Genomic DNA, 22,816 nt, shown 5'->3' with positions numbered 1-22,816 from the left:
TTGAGCTATTAATATATTTCGTAGGCATTCTCCTTATAATTGAGCCTGTCGCCAGGGCAATTTTAACACTTTACCGTCAAAAAATACTCGCACGGAAGTGTTTAATTGGTCGCCTGCTGGTATTAATGGCCCTTTGTAAATATTGCCCATTTGTTATCATGGTCACTGACTTGTAATAGCACTTTTTACTAATAAAGATTTTACCATTACAGTTGTTAGCTTTTGAATTCCTTTCCAAATGTTTTAAAGATCTTTATCAATTTAATGGCTTTGAAGACGATCGACATCTAAACTTTTTTTGCACAGACGAAAAATCAAGTAATTATTAGTTGCGATTTTGTAACAAAAATTTACCTTTATCTGAAAGATAATTTAAGACAACATTTTGTCCATGAAAACAAAATTAATGTTGTTTGTGTGATAATGTATCACACAAAGAATCAACTACGAAATTGTAAGCGTTGGTGATGCAATTTCTGCTCCCATCGTGGTATAAACTCCTTGTCTTACTATTTAGCTGTCTTCTGTGTTGGTTTTATCCGATTCCATTTACAAATAGCCTGGAATCCTTTCCAAACAGGTAGGTACATACAGCGTGAAATACGGTCTGTTTGGATCCAAGCTGGAATGTTCGTTTCGGAATGCGAGGATATTTTCAGTACACGGTACGCAATGAGGTGTCAACAAGCAGACTACCCGATCCCTGCCTTATTACGACAGCAACAAGATCTACATTACCGCTAATTAGCAATTACTAAGTAAGATACCACATTTGCGTACGTAACTAGATACTACGACATTTCTCACTTCCTACTTGTTTGTGAGTTATGGTTTCGTGGATTCCTATGAGTTTCACAGCTAATAAATAGTAGGAAAGTACGAATTCATAATAAATGAGCAGGTAATTAATTCTGCTACACTGTACGCCAGTTGTGGTGTTAACTTTTAACGGAATTGCATGAACGTTTTGAAATCTTTTGCAAATATTATTCATAGGCCCATGTACAAACTGAAATACTAAGTTAAAACTCAACAAGAAGGCCATTCAAACGAGGCTGTCCATACATAGAGAAGCTTCTCATTTTTCATGTCTGTACCATTTTTGAATTAATAATATTAAGTAGGTACATTAAAATTAATGTACCTAATACGTAAACTGCAAAAGCATTCTAAAGACTTCTCTATCTACGTCAAAGAAAATGACAAATACTAAGTTTTATTTTACTAGTTTTGCACGATTATGCAGAACAACAACATCACATAATCCTACAAATAGGTACTGAGTATACGTATACACAGTAAGTAGAAGTACCTAATCAAAGAAGAAATTCTGGCTCTGGTAGAGCTACAGTAAAATCATGTAGCCGAGAGCCGAGAAGTCGTAGTTTTTGGAGTATCTATTTTAAGGAGAGAAATTGAGTGGAGACCAATGTATGGAATTGAAGATTAATCGTATAGCAAGTAGCAAGTGTAGCAACAGTAAGGTTATAGCATTCCGGATGAGACCTCATGTGACAAAATTATCCTTTTTTCAAAGAGCTAAGTAAAGCTTACAATAGTTTACTTGTTTATGAGAATCCAGTAAGTGCCAAAACTGTCCCTGAAACTGTCTGTGCCTAACCTAAATATCTCAAATGCCGTGTACACGATAATGCGCGTCGTAGAGCCACCGCGCTCTGTCATTGGACCAGACCGAAGGCGCGGCGCGACCGCTCACTTCTCACGATAGGACCGACTCGATAGTAGGTACTAGCGATTAGCGTGTCTTGGAATGTGTTGGTAAAAACAACAATCTAGCTGAATACCTAACCCACGTAGGTAATTCCAGGAAATCTTTGAGATGTTACATTAAACTACTTCGTCCAAATGTCTAAAATTGCGTTTTATTTGCAGTAACTACAACAATAGTCGTCAGACATGTTATATTGCGGGTAGTTTACAATATAACACCGCAAAATTTTTAATAAAATTGTTAAAAAAAATAAATAAAATTGTTTGAACTTGCAAAACTCTACCATCCTGTTTGATGTTAAGTAACCGGTAGACGAAACTTTCCTTCCCTATTATGAAATGTACATTCTTTGTAAGTCAAATTCAGAATCAGCAAGGCACCACATCATCCTTTTTGAATTGTCAATATCCTGACTTCGTTTCGAAGACTGAATATTGTAAGTTATGTGTGATCTTGAATGCAGAATAATCGCGAAGGTCGCCCGAGTCGTGGGAACTGCAGCGAGCGAGCAGGTGCGACGGAGGCCGCTGGACGTGCCGCGAAACGTAATGGCCGTTGGTGGTCGGGCTGAAGTGATGAAATTGATCGAAGATCTGAGAAATCAATTGGGGCAACGGAAGATGGGAATAGTCCCGTGTAAATCAATATAGTGCCTTGCTTTGAAAATTATAAATAACTTAAAAAAATAGAACTGCCTAAGGCGGGAATTTACAAATTAGTTTGAGATGCGACTCTTAACGCTTAAAATTAAATAACTATAGTGCCTTGCTATTTGGATCTAAAGTAAAGCTGTGGATCCTCCATCAAAAACATAGTACCTATGTTGGTCGTCACAAGTCACAAGATATCAGAAACAACTAGGGAATTAAATTACTGACTACTCGTACACTAGAAGATGAGGAAAACGTACGGTATTTTTAATTCAGTAATATATGTAGAGCTTCCTTTTCACATTTGACCTTAACTGTGTCAGAAATAGACGTCCCATTCAAATGTTCTAGAAGATTCTAGATAAAGTGAGGTTACACAAAAGAGGTCTGTCAAAACATTGTGTTTAAAATTTATAAGCAAGCGTTGTATGAAGATATTGTGACACAAATGCGCCGCTTCTATGCCTCAAAAGAGTCGGGACAAGATAGTATCTGTGTATGAGTTAACGAGACAATAATATGTCGTGTATGTAGCGTAGATCACATAGTTAGATGACTATCTAAATGCATGGTATACGTCTATCTCCGTGAATGTAAATACGTGCTGTATGGAGGCTTCAGTATCATTGTACAAGTTAATTTTTCATCAGAAAAGTTGTTTTTAGCTTTAAAAGTTTTTCCAGATCTTTCTTGGATCAAACTTACTTTCCGTGAAACAAAACGAAGTGGTTGAACAGTTTTCATGGAAAGCTAAAAATTCCATGCCTATGACTTCTTTGCGTACTTACTTCATTAACTTAATCTTCTTTCGCGGTAATTAGAAGATATAAATAACATTCAGAAGTGTTTATCATCATCTACTGCAATGCCTCAATATTACAACATAGTGGGATCTTTTGTGTAACTACCTTATCCTCTAACTAACAAACTCTCTACGATCAATCACTCTATCCGAGTCGAAATATATTTCTTTCAATCCCATCTAAACCATGTTAGAGCCCCGAGCAATTTGTTTGTAAAATTCGAAAGTAGAGCCGTATCGTAGACGAGGTAGCGGCGCGTGCGTCGTTCCCGAGCGGCTGTCACGCACACGTAATTGCACCCTGGCGCTTGCGCTGGTATGGTTGAGACTGCAAAGAAAAGTAATTTAACGTTGTTTGTTACTTTATCAGACACACTAAAATATCGCGTCATCGACTTAAATAACCCCAATTAAAAAGAGATATCGTTAATGAATTCTAGAACCTTGAGTTATTTTGGGAAATGCTTATCTTTCAAGAAGTTCCATTCCACAAATCTTAGTGCGCAACGTTATCAGTGTGCTTGACTTCTTGAGACCCGAGGCGATTCCTCCCTCCGTCACTGCTCCCACAGATTCTAGCTGTAACAACTTATCCTTACACTTACACACAGACTGTCTTCGCTCATTAAAGGTCTACTTATTCCACTTTGATCACCTGGCTTTGATCACCCAGGTGATCAAAGTGAACTCCAGTTTAATTAATATTTTAGTTTCCTTTGATCATCTATAAATAAATTACACCTCTGAATAATCACATACACAGATGTCCAATGGGGATGTTGCCTGGGTTAAAAAGCAAGAGTTTTAATTAGTCCGTCAGTTAACTTATAAAAAAATACTCTACAGGTATTTTTCACTTTTTCAAACTAATGAAAATTTAAAGAGATAAAGCGCCCTAAAGTTCATAAGAAGAGGCCCGTGACGTCAACGCTTGCTTAAAAATGCCGCACGTTGTGACGTCGTGCGCAACTTCAACGCACCATAACTATGTAATTATTTGTTAGATTGACAAATAAAAATATATGTGTCCAATATTTTTTGATATTAAACATTACGGACTAAAAAAATTTTTTTAGGCAACTAGCCTATTATTGTTGCGGGTTTTAAAAAAATATCAAAAATGTTACAAAACAAAATATGTAAGTACAACAATTGGACAATGAATAGGATTAAAAGAAACTAAAATAGTAATTTAACTGGAGTCCACTTTGGTCACCTGGGTGATCAAAGCCTATGGTGATCAAAGTGGAATAGACCATTTTTCTAAGTTTCCCTTTACAGCCCAAGTGGCCACAGGTGAAGCCGCTTGAGGCTATCCAAAGGTGTAATTTAGAGATACGATGCATTGATACACCCGCATTAACGTTACGGTAGCAAATTGCCGCATCGCTCGAGAAGCAAGTAACTGTGTTTTAATCTACCAGTTACCGTTGACGGGGCTGAGGTGTTGAACCTGCTCTTTGTTCATAAAGTACGAGGCATTTGCATGCACGTAAATGTACTGACGACAACATAATATCAAGGTAGACTGAGGCATCATAAGCAGTGGGTATAAGTGCGATTTTTCAACAAAAGTAGAGTTGTGAACTTTTTTCGTCAAATTTTCTTCGTGAAGTGCGTAAGAGATAATAACGTGGAGAAAACAACTTCACTTTATTTTCTTTTGCACGATTCTTTTTGGATTTCTATGGATTCAGATGTTCATAATGAAATAAGGGTAAATTAAAATGTAGAGCTTTGTTAGTTCCTCAACAAAAATCCAACGACTCTAAGTGGCTAAGGTTTCGAAGTATGGTAAACTCTTCCGGGTCAGTATCAAGCGCATTGCTCCACAAATCTGATAAATATTGTTAACTATACATAGAGATTGGTTACATAAATGTTGATTTATTTCCCAAAATGGCTTCGAGCGTATTATTTATCAAAGGCGAGCACGACAAAATTAAATGAATCGCGCGAGCAGTAGCACGACCGAGTGAATCAATATACAGAGACCTTCAAGACTGGGCGTCTTTTATAACAACGATATGATCTCCAGTAAAAAGCTTTATTGAATTCGTTAACAAATACCCATTTATCAGATATAAAGGATAAATAAGTCTAAGGCGTAATAGTGCGAAAGTCGTGACATTTCGGCTTACAGTTATCCGATTTGATCGAAGAGGGCAATTAAAGATATCTGTCCGCTTGTTTTATCAGCTAAGCAATTATCTTTATGTCTGATATTTTTATTTATTAGCCTTTTAATACTGATCTGTTTGCTTTAGGTTTATTATTTTAGTTTATTACTTACGAAAACGTGCTCAGTGCACGTGCTTTTAAATAGATTATTTCTTTTGTCTTATCGCACTCGAGACTGACTTTACCTACCTATTATGTCTCTTTTTACATTTTACATAGGCCTCTGTCAAACTGCTCTACTATGGCTTCAGATTTTTAACCGTCTTCACATAATATTCAGTTTGTACGAATCACCCTTCAGTCATAGATAAATCCAGACTCTACATAATATACTTATATCGTCGACATGGCAATAACGTTTGCTTCCAATCGTTTTTTCGTGAATTATTGTTAATTTGATAGAAATAATAACAGTATTTTCTTCCTTATTATGGGGAAATGTCTCTTAAATCAAAATCGTCGTTGACTAATCTATCAACATTACATCTCAAAGCTGAAGTAGCTGAATGTAAGGATTTTTGGAAGGGTAGACTAGGGGAATTGAAGTTAATATGAAAATGAGCCGTTTTATAGATAAGACCATTGATAATTTGGTATGTTGAGTTGTAAAAGCAATAAAAAACCCGACTACGAGTGCAAAGCCGTAGGCAACAGCTAGTATACCTACATAATTCATACGAGGACTCATTGATTGCCCGGCAGACTAACATGCTACAACTGCCACACTACGGCACCCCAAAAGAAGGGGTTTTCAATTTTGGGACTGTTGGCATACGACTTACAATGCCATGACGACAACGTTTGTTTACTTCAATTTCCAGATTAGATTCTAAGTGGCTTGCGTAGAGTGTAATTTAGCTTGGCTGGCGTCGTCGTCTGGTGGGTTGACCTTGGTCGTTTAGGGGTGTTGCCGAGGCGTCTGGCCCCCTCCCCCAGGCCCCCAGGGTGCGATGCGTCGGCCCGCGCCCCGCTTGCGTAATAGATATTTTTACTCTCTAGCTAAGCTAAATTATGCTATTCAGTCTTTTCTGAAGCATTTTCTTCGTGCGAGAAAACGGTACCGAAACTGTAAACTTTTCTACTTTATTTTTAAGCAGTTGCACGAGTAATGTAAAAATATTCTCCAACATTTCTGTGTAACAACTAAACACCGCAGCCATTACTTGCGGTTGTTGCTTGTTAACTTTAGTACACGTTTTATGGGTTCGAAAACACGAGTTGCCTATTAAAAATGTACTGGCGTATTTTGTAAATATGTATGATCTGTAACGTTATTGTACTACTAATTAGACCACGTCATAAATCCGTAATTAAGTTGTAAAAGTCGGTGAAAATCTCAATAAAAGCAGCCGTCTAGAGATTGGGATAATAATAGTGGTTGTCTAAATGAGGAATGCGGCATCGGTTCGTCGTCCCGTTACGCACTAAATCAACAAACATATTTTAATTGAATCGCGGATGATCTGCGCACGCGGTTATTTGCTGTTCGCGTCGTTTCTCGAGCGTTGTCAAAATAAATACACGTTCATTGAAAGCTAGGCTGGTGCAGGGTTGCCGCGAGCCAAAATTTATTGTGACGTAAGAAGGTAGTATAGAAAATGCTTTCCTACCCTCCGCGCGCGAGTTGTATGTAGAGCGCCAGAAGGTAAACGTTCCAAAAGTCTGCATTCAACTTCCGCGCGAATCGTGCATTAAAAAGTCTCAAAAATTCTCACACTTAATGCGTAACTATTTTCATAAATTTTCACTTCATAGTGCAGATTTTACATTATTGTTTGTCTATATAATTTGAAACTAAAGTAAGTAGAGGCTATTTATGTTAGCTCTCAGGTTTTTGCAATCTCATGAAGCTCTGAAAATAAAACCTATATGCCAACTGCCATTCTTTATTGCGACTACGCCGATTTGAACTTTAAATTGCTTTACAACAATTTATTCCTTTATTATTAGCTTTCAACGTTTACAGAACTTCGTGAGAGTTCAAACGTTTATTAAAGTGACTTGGAAACTAACACCAATCGATGGCAAAATATCATTATTTAGTATTTAGCCTACCTACCTATTCCTATAGCCATCTAATGTATCTGATTTCCTAATTTAAAGGCACTATCGATGTCTATTAGGCTTAAAACATCTATGAATGCTTTATGAACCAAATCCAACGGTCCAAAAATTCATGATAATGTTGTTCAAGCATTCAGAACGTTCTATAATCAACAAGAACATTATCAAACAAAATGGCGTATCTTTTGTTTAAAACTGCGCGAGTTCTTATCTTGTTTTGGTATAGAGGCCCCATGTTATGACGGCTTTGAGAAATGGCTTGCAGACGATAACCTCAAGTAAGTAGGTATTACGATAACTTTAATTTGCCAAGTAAACAAAGTCGTTGTAAATATGTCCGCGCTATCCGATAAAACTGTATTAATGCCTAAAACATTATTAATATCTACAGCGAAGGCTGTTATCGCGGTTGTTTTTAATATCTAACTTAACATGAGTGTCTGCGTAATGACGGTCAGCTCGATATATGAATCTACAAGATCCTCTATCCATTAGTCTTTTTAGAACAAATCACTTTTTTATTTCGGTAGGTATGTGCCATTCCAATAGGTCAGCTATTTTTAGATCGCCACATGTAGGTAGGTTCGTAGGTGTCCTTCTGTAGAGTTATTGATTGCTAGGGAAAGAGATTCGTGGAATGGGAGATACACAGTAATTTCGGTACACACATTAAGGCAGTCTATACTGATATTTATTGAAATCGTTTAGTGTCAAATTAATTACTCAACTTATTTATACTCATGCTACATTTGAAATGGGTTTGGGTATTCTTAGGACATTCCGAAATAAATCAAAAATTCCTTTGACCAATGGGAATCTCAGAAAAAGTTAAGGTCGAATTTGACTCTTTTTGGTGCTCTAGTGCCTGGTGGAAACCCTCACTTCGTAACGCTACATTACGGTCGTCAGGGCGTAATGGACGTTCGCGTGAAATGTTTTGTCTATCCCACGTTGTTTGCTTGGGCAAGCAGGCCGCCATTCAAATCGTCATTCATTCCACCGCTGTTGTAAACTGACTGGAAATCGGGAGTTGTTTTTGTTTAATGAACTTAACAACTGTTTAATTTTCCTCCATTTGTTTGTAACCTTACCGTCTTCTGCAGTTCCCGTCTATTATTGATCCAACCTGAAAAAACAACACGAGGAAACTCATGCGACCGAATTATTAAGATGCAGAAGAACCCTTTTATTCAGTTGCGCCTGCGGCAGTAAATTACGAAACTTTGAAGGAAAAACTCACAACGTTCCATTACGCGCATTAACGCAGCACATCTCGCTTCCATAATGAAGGCACGTGCTAAATTGCCGCCAAGTAGGCCGACAGCCCCGCGCCCACTCTGCCCTGACCCCCGAGATCCCATTGACCTGTCTCCGCCGCGCCCTTAACGACAGGCGGAAGCAAGTCGCGGGGGCGGCAGGGAAGTTCGAAACACTCTGGTCGCCGGTTCTCTGCAGAGGAGACTCCTTGCCCCCGTACCGTAAATGTGAAGTCATATCTAAGAAATGATTCAACGTGAAAACGGACGTCAACTCTATGGAGAATTCTTGCTTGATGACATAACAGGAAAGGAGGGGTATAACTAACACCCCATAACGTTTGAGCATTACATAAGTCTATTGAAAGCAGTACTTACTTGTAGAATGTGAAACTCCTCAAGAACGTCAATATCAAGGAGAGGATCATGATTCATCTCCTGGGGCTAGTCAGTCACTAATGCCTTAATAATTAGAAGCACATAATACCTAACATATCTACTGTACCTGCTTTTATTGTTTTTGTAAAGTTCAAGAGGTTGGTTATTCAAAACCAGGCACTTGTTCAGAAATATTCGCTATGAAAAGGCTGGTTTTTCCAACTAACAATAATATTCTAGGGTTTATTCCTTAAATGGGTGTTCAACGCCCCACGCGACTGCGTATGTAACGTTTAGTAAGATAGTGGTAGGAGGCCCCCCGCTGTTCTCTCATTATAGCCATTGTCGGAGGCGTTTCTGAACTGCCACCGTTTTTGTAAACATGTACAACTTGAAGTTTTAACGATGAAACTTTACACGTAAATAAGCTGTGTACCTGTAGGGAGAAAAGTTAAGTTTGGCTTGGCAACTAAATAATCGATAAGTTCTGGTGTGGGCGGGAGGCGAGTTTATCATTTAATTTGGGAATCCATTCAATGAGGCTGTAGGCAGATGGCGATATTTCGATATTAAGAATCCATTAACGTTGTACAAATAGGCTCTCGACTCTTTTTATAATGAACATGGGATTTATCTCCATGGCAATGTTTTTTTTAAGCTGCAAGTGCCTTCATCTATCAAGTCTCTGTTTTCTTTATGCTACATTCACCTGTTTCTTTTGCATTGCAAATGTTGCCTGAAACTTAAAGTCAGGTGTCGATATCTATACGGATACCTTTGGTTAGGGCGAGGCCTGTCTCGGTGTCGTCTGCCCCCGGTCGCGACCTACATCGCGGGTCGCGGGGACGTCTGCCTCCCGGGACCCCCTCCTCCCAGACCAACAGCCCATCTGCATTACGTAAGATGAATGTGCTGTGCACACAGCCCAGAGCATGAAGCTGTCTGAAAAACATTTTGAAAGATAACGCCGATGTTTGTCTTAGTAGATGAATCTTTTAGTAATTTTTTTTTCATGTATAGTCAAAGGAAAGGTAGTATTCTAGACCCAATTCTAAATAATAGTCAACTAGACCCAATCCTAAATGATTTTCCTAGTTCCTTCAAATTAATGTACTTCCACGCTTGTCTATTTGTCTGGATAATTAAGTTCGCTACGTTCGCCAAAAGATAAGCGCTGACGTCTAGAAGGTCAACATATATTGGACATTTACGCAGGGGCGCGCGTCTTGGCATAGAATGTTTGAATTAATTAGACTTGTTTAGTTTCTATTTTAAGCGAGATATGAACGCGTGGAATTTGCCGGATATTAACATTTCTGTTCTGTCTATTCCAGGTGGTGGAGACGGTGACATGCAAGCCGGAGCCGCCGGACTCGCCGCCGAAGAAAGCGCGCGGGGAGGACTACGGCTACGCGCTGTATCTGGACCACTACGCGCACCTGCAGTACCGGTCCATATCGGCGTTCCGGCCGTGGGGCAAGCGCGAGCCGGCGCTGCAGAACCCCGAGCGGGTGGTGCGGGTGGCGCACTGCACCAGCTTCGAGCGCGACTACCAGCCCAACGTGGCGCTGAAGCCGCTCACGCCGCCGGTGGATGACGTCACGTCGTCCACGTCGCCGCCGCCCACCGAGCCGGAGCTGGCGGCGCGGCTGTTGGACGCCGACGCGCGGCTGGCGGAGCGCGCGCGGCAGCTGGACGAGCGCGAGGCGGCGTTGGCGCGGCGCGAGGCGATGCTGGACGAGCGCGAGGCGGCGCTGGCCCGGCGCGAGCGAGCCTCGTCGCCCGCGCCGCCCGCGCCCGCTCTCAAACAGGAGGACGGCGAGCCGCCCTGTTGACCGACGCGGGTCATCACCCGCCTGCGAACGCTCAGTGACATTGCGTGTTCAGAGTACAAAGTTTCGAGGTGCCGACCGTGAGCCGGCACCGTGTAAATAATCTTCAGATTTTACTTTCTCAATATTTGGGATGCTGCTCGTCTATGAAATTCGTATTGAGAACTCTACTATTTATACTCTTTTACTGTGCGTTGTGGATAATTTATGTGATGAACCCGTCTCGGTGCCGACGTACATAAATTATTCAGTCCGATTTACCACAAATATACAGTAGCTGGAGAACAGAAACAATAGATGTACATAATCATATCAATCAAGTACAGTTTTATGAAAGTATCGTTTTGTACATTTTACAGTGTTGTAGTCTCTTGCGCGTGCCATTCTGGAGGTACCTCTGTTACCTTTCATGTAACCTCAGTCTGTGCTTTTCAATACTTAACAAAATACTCACAATAATATACATAGTGAAATAGTTATACAATTACATAAGCATAATTTATACAGGGTTATTTTTAGGTTTTTATTTTGCGAAATGTACATACTGATAAGCATCCCTATGTATTAAGTTTACTACTTCAGTTTCCACCGTATACTCAACATACACATCAAAAGTACAGTGACCGCGTCATTATGAATTATATTAGTTTATTTTTAAGCTAAATAACTCTGTATAAACCTCAACCATACCAAAAATAATGAAATATTTAGTGATTTCACACGTGAATTCAATACAATATGTCTTGTCTCAATCAACGTTACTATTTAGGAGATTGTAGAAAAACGCAATTTTTCTCACTACTTCTGACTTTACGGCACTTTTAATGATACCCATTTTGTGAGGGTATTATTTAATTTTAGTTGTGCCTAAATAAGTTCATAAGTGTAATAACGCTTACAGCTGTCTCACATTGAATATTATTTACAATTCGCGTATTTATTAAAATGGGACTGTAAATGTTAACTTAACCTCGCTCGCACACTGTGCCGTGTGAGCGGTGACCCTAAACGCTAAAGTTTTTCATCCCATTATTTATGTATTTTCGCAGGTTATACAAAAATGATTATTACTTACATGCGAGACAGCTGATACTTTAATATTTAACAGTAAATTCTATTGTCCTGGCTGACAAATTAAAAATAAGGGAATTATCCCAAACTCTACCTCATTGTAAATAAAAATTTTGGCTAAAATTAAGAAAATTCTTGTTAAGCTGATGTTAATTTTAGAATTCGATTTTGATTGAGCCTATACTGAAGCAATAATTTCTATTATGTGAAAAAAATATTAAACTCACTGCCTGATGTTGTAAATTTCCTAACGTTAATGTAGAAGATGAATAGGATGAAAGTTAGGTAGGAAACTTCTGCTTCCACGATACCAAGTCTCCGTATCTACCGCCTTTTATTGGCAATTTTGCCATATTTTATCGAAATCCTATTCATACTTCGGAATATTTTAGGTATCAGTGCTATTTTAACCAACATACACCTTGTAACTATGTATACTGCCTTCTGCTTGCTTGATCAGTTTTAGTATTCTCAGCATGCTAATGATATTGACAAATATTTGCAGCTTAATAAATACGAGTATTTAGTCTTTCAGAATAGGATATTGTAATGAATTATTCCTTTTTGATTTCCAACAGTAAACTTTATTACTTTAATTTTTCGTCACAACAAAAACATGCCATGCATTTTAGAATAATATGCTACCTATAATCGCAAAATTGAAACGAGTTTATCCAAAAAATAAAACATCAACCTGAAATGAAGTCACCTGAAATAGAATTATTTTATTCCTGTATCGTGTCAGAACAGAAGTACCGCCCAATGCGGTGTAGCCTTTGCCAGTAACTGTGCATTTTTTTATTGCATATTTTTTGTGACTGAGCAAGATTCTTTTTTTATTAAGCGTAGCGTGTCGACAGACACAAAATGCGAATGGCGACATTCGACGTGATTTCGTGTGATTCTCATAGCAGTCTATGATTAGAAGCCATCTGTTGTGTTAGTACCAATCTACTTTAGGTATAATCATGGTGAGCATATTGTAATAAATTAGAATTGGTGCTAGCACCAGTGTTTTACCGATACATTAAGGCTTATTTTACTGAAGCTAGGCAGAATGAAGCCATCTCGAAATTTCCAGAATGCAGCATGTTGTACTTTTATGCGATAAGCTGTAATGTATCGTTAAAATTCTGAGGCCCAAGGAAGTAGTTAACCGACTCGGTAGTCAGGGCGTGTAGAGCGCAATAAAATTGTGAAGCGATTGTGAAATTTAATTTCACAGAATGTGTGACTGTTAATCTTTTGGCCAAGCTCAAATTGTTTAAAGAATATAATTTATTTCTTTTATGATGATTTTCCTTTCAAAGAGTGCTATGTTACATTAGTTAGGTAGTTGTTATAAGTTCAGTTCTAGGTTAGGTTATATCTCTAGTCAGAGACTTTTTGAGAAAATAAATTACCATTTACTTATTAATATATTATTCAAATAGGTACCTACTGTAAGCGAGTGTAATAAGAATAACTTATTGTTTAAATAATTAAATAATGTAGCGTAGGTAATTAGAAATGGACTGTATGTCTTATACACATTAAGTTATATTAAAATTCGGAAACTTTTCTATCAATGCTTTGTTAATACGTATTTTGGTGCTATGATATTTTTGGCTTGGCTAACTTAGTGTTAAATTGTATAAAAGTTAATATTTTTAGTATTGGCAATTATTTTTGGTTTTTAAAGTTGTTTTATCATTTTATTGTTTGGAGTTATTATAAATGACTTATTTTAGTTTGCATCAAAATTAGTGGCTTGGCCATTTTGAAACTAAAATAATGCTTTAATTATTAGCGTAGGCTGTATATTATTGTTGCGTTGGTAGAAAAGTTTCCAGAAGGATGTCGTCTCTCACTGTCTTCATTCAAATAAAATATGAAATGGTGCTAAATAAATACCTGACAAATGATCTTGGCTTTCCTTTCTAAAACTACGAACGAGCTCGTTAGGTTGTATCGTTTTAATGAGTGATAAACAAAGTATATTTTGAGATTAAGAGCAACAGACAGTGAGGGGCCGATGTGTAAATAGTGTTTGTTTTAAAATTTGCTGCGCACGAGTGTGCCAGAAGCGGAGGCGTGGTATTCGTCGCACGCAACTGAACTGTCTCTCACCTATTAATTTTAAAATAGGTATTACAATGAATATTTTACGTAATGGAGATCCATTTACCAATGTCAACGGTTACGGTTTTGACGGAAAATAACTTAAATTACAGACTAATTTAGATTGAGACTTTGTTTGATAAAGTCCCTTTTTGTTGGTCTTAATTTAGTAGTAGTGGCATTGCCAATATGACTGTGGGAATAGCTGTAATGTTATTAAATCATCTTAAAACGGCCTATAGAATGTATAGTTAAAAAATGAATGTAAACAGCGAACCTTCGTCCTTTACCTCTAGACTAGATAAAGTGACATCCGTGACAGTTGTATTCGAAATCGCTTCACGAAGACGATCTACAACTGTTGCACTTAAAAAAATAAGCTGGAGCGAAGCGATTTCAACTGTCACGTTTGTAGGTAACTGTGTGTAGAGGGACTTTTATTTAGTTTTATTTAAAATGTTGCTTTATTTGATTTCCGTTTTCTGAGTCAGTCGGTTGCGTGCTATGTGGGTGTAACACATACCTGTGATCTCAATGTATGTTTGACAAAAGGGCACTACGTCCAGCTGCAAGCAATGTGTTCCATCGTCTTGGTCTCCGCCATATCAAGGGTGAAAAGCTCTCGTACCCTGACTTGCAAGTGATACAAGGCAGTCAAGTGGCGTCAAGCAATTACGAACCGAATGTTTCATCGACATATTGATTAAATGTAGAGCCAATGTCTCTAAAAATGGCCAAGCGTCAGTTATACTCATTTGTAGAGGTTTTGTTCCTGGCAATTACAATTTTCATAGAAAATTCGAGTATTGGTAAAGCATCAAACTAGGTTCGAAAATAAAGGGCAATCGATTTGAATCGATTTTTGCTATTTCGATCATAAATTATTATGCCTGCCCACAGAATTCGAGTCCCTTGCTTGACGCCATTTGGCTACCCTAGTCGCTATATTTCGGCGTACGCGCAGCGCAATGCTTTCGGGTTAACTGTACACGCTAGCTGACGTCTCCGAGGGGAGAGCTCATGATGGACAGGATATTTAGAAGGCTTGCTGAAGGTTTCTCATTCACTGGCCAAATTGGTAAACAGTCAAATATAAATAAAGGCTATTAGGCTAGGTCAAATATAATTAACCTTTGTACACCAAGCTGTAGCTGGATCTATGCGCCAACGTTATCAATATACGACAAAAGTAGGTACACTGGCATTCTGGGTATCCAAAATAATATTGACTTTTTTAGGAGCCAGGTTTGAGCTTTAGTAAGAAACCAAATAATTGGCCAGAGAATGGGAAACTGGTGGGTATTTCTTGTTGTGATTACAATTTTGAATAACGACTTTCAAGCATACATTAATTGTTGAAAATAGTTCAAAATTTTTACGTTTACTTGATCTGCATCTCATACAAACAATTGAATGACGTAATGTATCGTGCCAATCATACAATTTTATATGAGTAAGGATAGAAACGATCTCGGAGACGTCAAGTGGTTGCAATTTATTTTATTTATCGAGATTCAAATGTGAACAGATTTTTTAAATAGCGCTACACTACAGAAATATCGCCTATTTTACTTAGGGTCCAGTTTTAGCGCAGACATTTCGAAAATGTCGCAAAAAGAATTACCTCAATGAAAAAAGCCTGTTCATATTTGAAATCATCGACAATTTTAATAACTGCGTGTTATTTATGTTTATTCAATAATATAATTTGTATTAAAATATCTTTATTTATACTGATGATGAGTTTTGACATCGCTTTTATAATATTTTAATGAAATTTCAATGCCCGAGGAAATATATTGAATTTATCTCATAAACCAACGTTTTTTATTTAATTTCCTTCCTTTATAAGTAGTTAATGCTAATGGCTACTTAGATACAACTGACAATGAGCGCCTACAACTGCAGTGTTAGTACATTTTTTAATTATTTTCTTAACTTTCGTAGTCGTTATTCTCATGTTTGTTTTGAAGAGATGATAACTGGCACATAGTTTTACATTTAAATTAAACTAGCTGACCCGGCGAACTTTGTTCCGCCTTAATGGCAATAAATAACGGGATAAAAAGTATCCTATGTCCTTCTCCTGGCTCTAAACTACCTCCCTGACAATTTTCAGCTAAATCGGTTCAGCCGTTCTTGAGTTATAAGTGGAGTAACTAACACGACTTTCTTTTATATAATAGATAGATTAACCTTTTAATTTTTTTGAGATATTTTTTTTCGTTGATTATAGAATTAACGAAACAACAACGGTGGCAGCACTATCGCCTTATGGATCTTATTAGTCTTGAGAGGGCTTAAACCCAAGTTAACAAGACTCTATTTATAATAACTTAAGTTTTCATATTATCTTATTGACCTTTGCATCTAATCCAGTAGATCCATGTAACTTTATACAACAACTAGCTTTCCGCCCGCGGCTTCGCCCGCGTGGACTACATATTTTTTCCAAAATAAAATGTAGCCATGTTACTCGTGGATAATGTAGCTTTCGAATGGTGAAAGAATTTTTAAAAACAGTCCAGTAGTTTTTCAGCCTATTCATTACAACCAAACAAACAAAGTTTTCCTCTTTATAATGTACATAATATTTTCATTACAATATCATTTTCCACTAGATGGCGCTGTATTAATCGTCAGTTTTAGTTCTAAACTTCACCACTGGCTTTATGGCGCTGATGGTCACACAGAAATTGTTTGTTTGGAGAGAACCTTTCACTTCTCTCAGACTGCAAATTTAGGCCATAGAACTGTAATATCTGTCAACTTTGTACACAACACTTTTTACAATAACTTGTATTCGACTAACACGCTTTTACCTTTCGAATGAGCGTTATTTTACCAAATGATAAGATAAACGGTAGGATTGTAACTGAATGATACGTTTATCTAATGAACTTTGTCTAGCTATTAGGTAATCACTACAACTATAAATAAACTCTAGTCTTATTTGTACAAAACTATTTATTGACAAAATAGTGCCAAAAATCCGTATAATACATGGAATGAAAAATCATACATGATAAATAAAATATAAAGTCGATTTCATATTCTTAACAATAACAACATTATTGCACCCTAAACTACAATTGTGGCCTGCTCAGGTAAAAAATTGTAACGATCACATCAATAGAGAGTTTTGCGTTAATAATAATATCTATAAAATGCCCACGCACCTCAGTTCCATAACCAAATAATTCGGCGTTCTGCCGATTTTCTCCCGATTACAGCTTAGAGCGAATGGCTTCAATTCTTCCAGACGCTTGGCGTTGTAAGTCTGTCAGTTTCATCGCAAGACCCATGTTGCCCTGGATCTTAATCTTTCCTTGGAAGAAGGCCTTCTGTGGGTTCAGTTTTCCAGAAATAAGATCAGCGACATCCTCGTCGTTGATCGTGAAGGTTACGTCTGGTTTCTCTTTGCCGTCGTACGTGACTTTTCCTTTGCCCTCTTTGGCATTGATCACCCAGTAGGCTTCGCTGCCGTTGGGTCCATTCCTGACTTTGAAGCCGTATATGCCGCGGACTTTCTCGATGAGCTTGTCTTCGTCGGTCTGCATGGCTTCTTCGAGGATCTTCAGGTACTTGTAGACCTTGAAGTCCTCAGGGTTAGCCGAGGCGGCCACCTGGTTGGCGGATGCACCTTCGAAGCCTTTGCGATACATAGTGACGACGACTGCACCTCCCAGGCCTAAGTTGTGCTGCAGGGCTATTCTGGCGCGCGGCACCTGTAATGACATATTAATTCCATTGAATAACCTGTCCAGAAAACATAATTCTAAAGAGGTAGAGACACACATTATAAAATTGATCGATCAAAATGCACAATTCACACAAAACAATACAGGTAGAAAGAATACATTTGAGTCACATTGAAAAGGTTTGACTTTGAGTTACAGTTTGAGATGAAAACACGAGAAATTCCTCATGCACGATAACAAAGTACATTGGCAACGGGACAAAGTTCACAAAGTACAAGTACAATAAAATAAACCTTATTATCAGATAAAATGATTAAGCAACAAAGATTTTACACGTGTTGATAATACAGTTGTAATATGCTGATTTCGATTATTTGACAAATGTGAACACAAAAGACACAAATATGATAAAACACTAGTATATTCCCCAGGCTTGCTTGGCCCGCGAGGATTTTCGTGTATGTACAGATAGACATTATGTATTTTTTTTAAAGGTCAATTAAATCTGAAATGTACAGACGTGGACACATTACCTAAGCAGAATCCTGTGGTGTGGATTTGGTGTCTTGTGACTTAGTTAAAAAGGATGCAAATGCGGGAGGAATGGCGATGGATTGTGAAGCTTGCCACCAAACCAGGTGTGACGACCACGACCACTTTGCCATGAGTGTAGCAACGAAGAAGTACCTACTTAGTTTATTTATGTGCAAATTTGGCGTGCGTGCGTTTATAACTGAGTTTATCCACTAAAGACTTACAAATAACTTTTGAATTCATTGTATACTAGTAACATAAATAAATACATATAAATGTTACCAAGAAGATTTGACCCTGTCATGTAAAGTCAAGCAACCAATGTCGAATGTTTATAATAATTAGTAACTGTGTGTGCGTAATACATCATGTATGTACTATGTCGTTACTTCGTTAGTTGTTCTGTTTTACTCCATTTAAAATACACATTTAGGTAATTTACAAAACATTTGGACAGTTAAAAATACCCACAAAATACGTCAACGCCATGAAGTCTAAACCAGTTTTGACTATTTTTATACCAAAAGATGTAAATTTGGATAGAATAGAAGTTAGGACCTTGTTGAAAGACATGGCTTCTACTTCTTGAAAACTTGGAGAAAAATGGGTTCTTCCTAGATGTTATGTAAGAGAATTTGTTTTTGAATTTAAGGCAATGCGGCAGATCGGTATTCAAGAAAGAGTAGCTGCTTTCAAAATATTATGTAAATCGGCTAAAAGATTCACAGACGGATTGAACAGTGAATTATTCATATCAATAAGGATTTTTTAACGTCAGACGAATACATATTAAATTATTATTCTAAGTTAACACTACGAAACAATTCTACGTCGCATTTAATGTTTAATGTGTCTTGTCTGAGAATCGACCTTTAGACAGGCGCGAGAGCCGGGTCGAGAGTTCAACTTGCTAACTATTCTGACACAGTTGACGTAAAATAACCTTCTGCGACTTAATTAAGCAGGTAGGTATGACTTTGGGCAAGCTAAGGTAGGAAGGACAAGAAAATTAAATGACGGCTTAATCATAGCTTTCGTCTAGTTTTCTTTTTTAAAGAAAATTATTTTTCTTCAGTCTTTTTTATTCCTCCAGTTGGTCTATCTAGAGTCTAGATTCTAGACAAAGTGCACTTTTTGATCGAATCGAAAATCGAATCCGTCAATGGCCTTTCGACCACTTTTCGACTGGTTTGCGATTATAATGTGCACTTTGTCTAGACCCACAGTTTTTTTTAATTGTAAAAAGTGTAGCGGAGTTATTTTAGATTTAAATTTTTATTACGATCAATAACATCATTTATCTAATAGTTACGATACAATTAGATTAAAGTTTGTGGAGGTATTTATTCAATTGCGTATTGATATTGGATGTTAACATCCGATAAAATGTTATTTGTTTCAGATAAAGGTGATTGTTGAATTAAAACAAATCGTTAGGAATAGCTAAAGTGCTTAAAAGAAAATAAAATTAGGTAAACTTGTCTTATAGACTTGAAACAGATTCACACAAAGAATCATTCAAGAAAATAAAAATATCATCGACACAGATCGAACTTAAGTTTATGTCTGTTGTAGGCAGAAAATAGAAACTAACATGTAGTTTCTACACATCTATGCTAATGAGTGTAAATATAGCAACGGAAAACGTAGGTGTATTTAAAACTGCTCAAGCAGGTTACACTTGAGAAATCATGGTTTTTTGTGGAGTCAATATTTTTAATCCACAACGAGGAAACTCTCGGCCTGCATCTCGCCTTATAGAAAGAGATGATCAGGCCGTAGGTGGAAGCGAGCGTTACCTGAATCCTCCACCACAGAGGAACTGGCTATCTTCTTACCTCCAAATGCCGGAACACAACAATGCTGTAACATTGTTGTTATGGCGACAGACTTTTACTCAATTTTGGTAGATTGTTCACATATTAAGTGAAACAAACAGTGAAGAGAAGGGTGTCTCAGGGTCAAAGGAAAATTTTACAACCACATAATGTATGAGGTAGCCTAAGTAAAACCAACATGAATATTATTTCGACACATTTGGGGCAACGACCATTGCGTTGATAACCTTCGTGTCGCGATTGCAGTTTCAAGTAAACAAAATGGGTGACTTGTACTTACTTGTCGCGAATTTAAGGGCTTTCGGAATATGTTTGAATGTAATTTACTTGTGTTTTGTCGCTTTAAATCGAAGCATTTAAGAGTTATATGGAGATTAAGCTCCCCGACTATAACCTCCCTTTTGCCATTCCTAGTAGGCAGCTAGGAATATTGGAGATATTACAGAATAGATGCTCCAGGGGAACATGACTAAAAACGACGTACCAAGCCAAAATAACTAAAAACGAATGCCCTTGACTGTAAGCACAGTGAATTGTAGAGTCAACTGTTTGCTCATTGGCCCCAAGACTATTTGCATTGTAAATTAACAAAACCATTAGAATGGTTAGATAATAAAAGCACATGACTGCATAGAATGAACCAACTGGCTTAGAATAATAAATGGGTATTTAAAATCACTTTATGTAGGTAAATACATAATACTCTAACCTAGTGTTGTTACATGCTTCTAGCCTATTCTATAGATATTTGCCAAGGGGAATTTGACCTAATTGCCTTCTCTCTTGGTGGCCCTAGTAGGTACTTAGTTAACATTCATGAAGTTTATGAGAAATGGAATTCCGAGTCTCAATACATGTTTAGTTTTCAAATAGAACCTTGAAAATATTAGAAAAATCATTACAAAGAGTACAACAATAAAATTTGTGAAAGCAAAGAAAAATATTCAATACATAATAGCAAAGAATTTAGAAATCTAGTTGTTTTGTAGGACAAACAATGGCATCACAACATCTTATTATCAGTGTAGGATACAAAGGTCATAATATAATCAAGCTTGTGTTTGTAAAGAGCAGCCTATGTAGTATAACGTCACAATGTGAATCACCAACTCATCAACACCAAAATGATCCTTATAACAATAAGGATAGAAATCATGTTTATCTAACTTTAGTGATACAAATTAGCTTGTCATGCTCTCAGTAACAAAAAACATACAAATCCTCAATACATTAAAGCCACATTTTACCTAAATCCATTTGTGAATGACCCTTCAACCAATCATGAATACTCTCACAGTGAAACCCAAAGGTAACCCAATATTGAAACCAACCTGTCTGTCTCCAGCCTCACCGCGGAGCTGCCATATGAGTTCTGCGCACTGGGCTAAGCCCGTAGCGCCCAGCGGGTGCCCTTTAGCTATCAACCCACCGCTAGGGTTCACTACTACGCGCCCACCGTACGTGTTGTCTCCGGCGTCAATGAACTTCCCTGCTTCACCCTCTCCGCACAACTGTAAACCTTCGTATGTGATCAACTCGTTAGCCGAAAAGCAATCATGAAGTTCAACCACATTGACTTGCATTGGTGACACACCAGTTTTCTCATACAAACGCTTGGCGGCCAATGCGGTCATGTCCGTGCCGGCGATCTTCATCAAGCTGTTTTCATTGAAAACAGCAGGAGTGTCTGTTGCCATTTCCATACCAATGATCTCTACAGCCTTATTCTGGAGACCGTAACGTTTGACTGCCTCCTCTGACATCAGGACTGCAGCACCAGCACCGTCACTAGTCGGACAGCACTGTAGTTTTGTAAGAGGACCGTAAATCTTTCTCGAATTCAACACCTCCTCGACTGTGTACTCTCTGTTGTTTTGTGCTCGGGGGTTCTTGGCACCGTGACGGTGATTTTTGGCTGCTACTTTGGCGAAGTGTAACTCAGTAGTACCATACTTCTTCATGTGCTCAATTCCGGCATTACCAAAGAACTGTGGGGTCATGGGTGCTGGCGCGATGTCGGTCATGTCGGCCATCTTTAGGATGTGCCTGTCCATAGGGTTGGTTCTGTCTGTGAAGGCACCGGCGCCTAGCGCACCAGGAGCCATCTTCTCAAAGCCTACCGCGAGAATGACATCAGATATACCACCTTCAATAAGTTGTTTGGCAAGGAACAATGCGTTGGAGCCAGTCGAACAGTTATTATTAACGTTGTATATCGGTATCCCCGTCATACCGATCTGATATAGCACTCGCTGACCGCAAGTAGAGTCACCGAATACATAGGCGCAAACTGCTTGCTGTACGTCGTCGTATTTGATTCCCGCATCTTTCAGTGCATCTAACACGGCCTCTTTGCCGAAATCCGGGTAATCTTTTCCCGAGCCGGGCTTCACAAATTTCGTCATTCCAACACCAACAACGTACACTTTTTTACCCATTTTGGAAATTTGATAATTACCTCTTGATTGTAGACGACAGCGAAGACGGAGATTCGAAGTCACAATAAAACTAATTGAACTCTCTGTGAATTGAACAACTGATATCTTCCTTAGTCACGTATGATTAAATTTAACAAAGATAACAGCGATAGGAGAAATTATAGCAGGAATTAACGAATATTTGCGTAGAAGTTGTACAACCAGTGCGACCTGCTTTCAAAATGAAAGGATTAGTGAAT

General features: G+C 38.1%; 2 protein-coding genes across 2 annotated transcripts in view; one reads left to right on the top strand and one right to left on the bottom strand.

Annotated features, from left to right (window-relative positions):
- The window catches only part of Snoo (Sno oncogene), a 40,364-nt gene extending 24,674 nt beyond the window's left edge, over positions 1-15,690 (top strand). The window contains exon 2 of the mRNA XM_028310431.1: positions 10,398-15,690. Coding sequence (XP_028166232.1) covers positions 10,398-10,898 — 501 coding nt within the window. The 3' untranslated portion in view covers positions 10,899-15,690. The remainder of the gene's footprint in view (positions 1-10,397) is intronic.
- Positions 15,691-17,125: 1,435 nt separating this feature from the next.
- On the bottom strand, positions 17,126-22,816 carry ScpX (Sterol carrier protein X-related thiolase). The gene is made up of 2 exons (XM_028310430.1): positions 21,471-22,816; positions 17,126-17,794 (listed from the first exon to the last, which is right to left on the bottom strand). The coding sequence occupies exons 1-2, from the start codon at positions 22,575-22,577 to the stop codon at positions 17,294-17,296; spliced, it is 1,608 nt and encodes a 535-aa protein (XP_028166231.1). The 5' UTR covers positions 22,578-22,816; the 3' UTR covers positions 17,126-17,293.

Source organism: Ostrinia furnacalis, unplaced genomic scaffold, assembly GCF_004193835.3.
Source record: "Ostrinia furnacalis isolate ACB-3 unplaced genomic scaffold, ASM419383v2 OfSCF3016, whole genome shotgun sequence".
Classification (NCBI taxonomy): Eukaryota; Metazoa; Arthropoda; class Insecta; order Lepidoptera; family Crambidae; genus Ostrinia; species Ostrinia furnacalis.
Note: the sequence above shows the minus strand (reverse complement) of the source record. Positions and strands in the feature narration are given on the sequence as shown.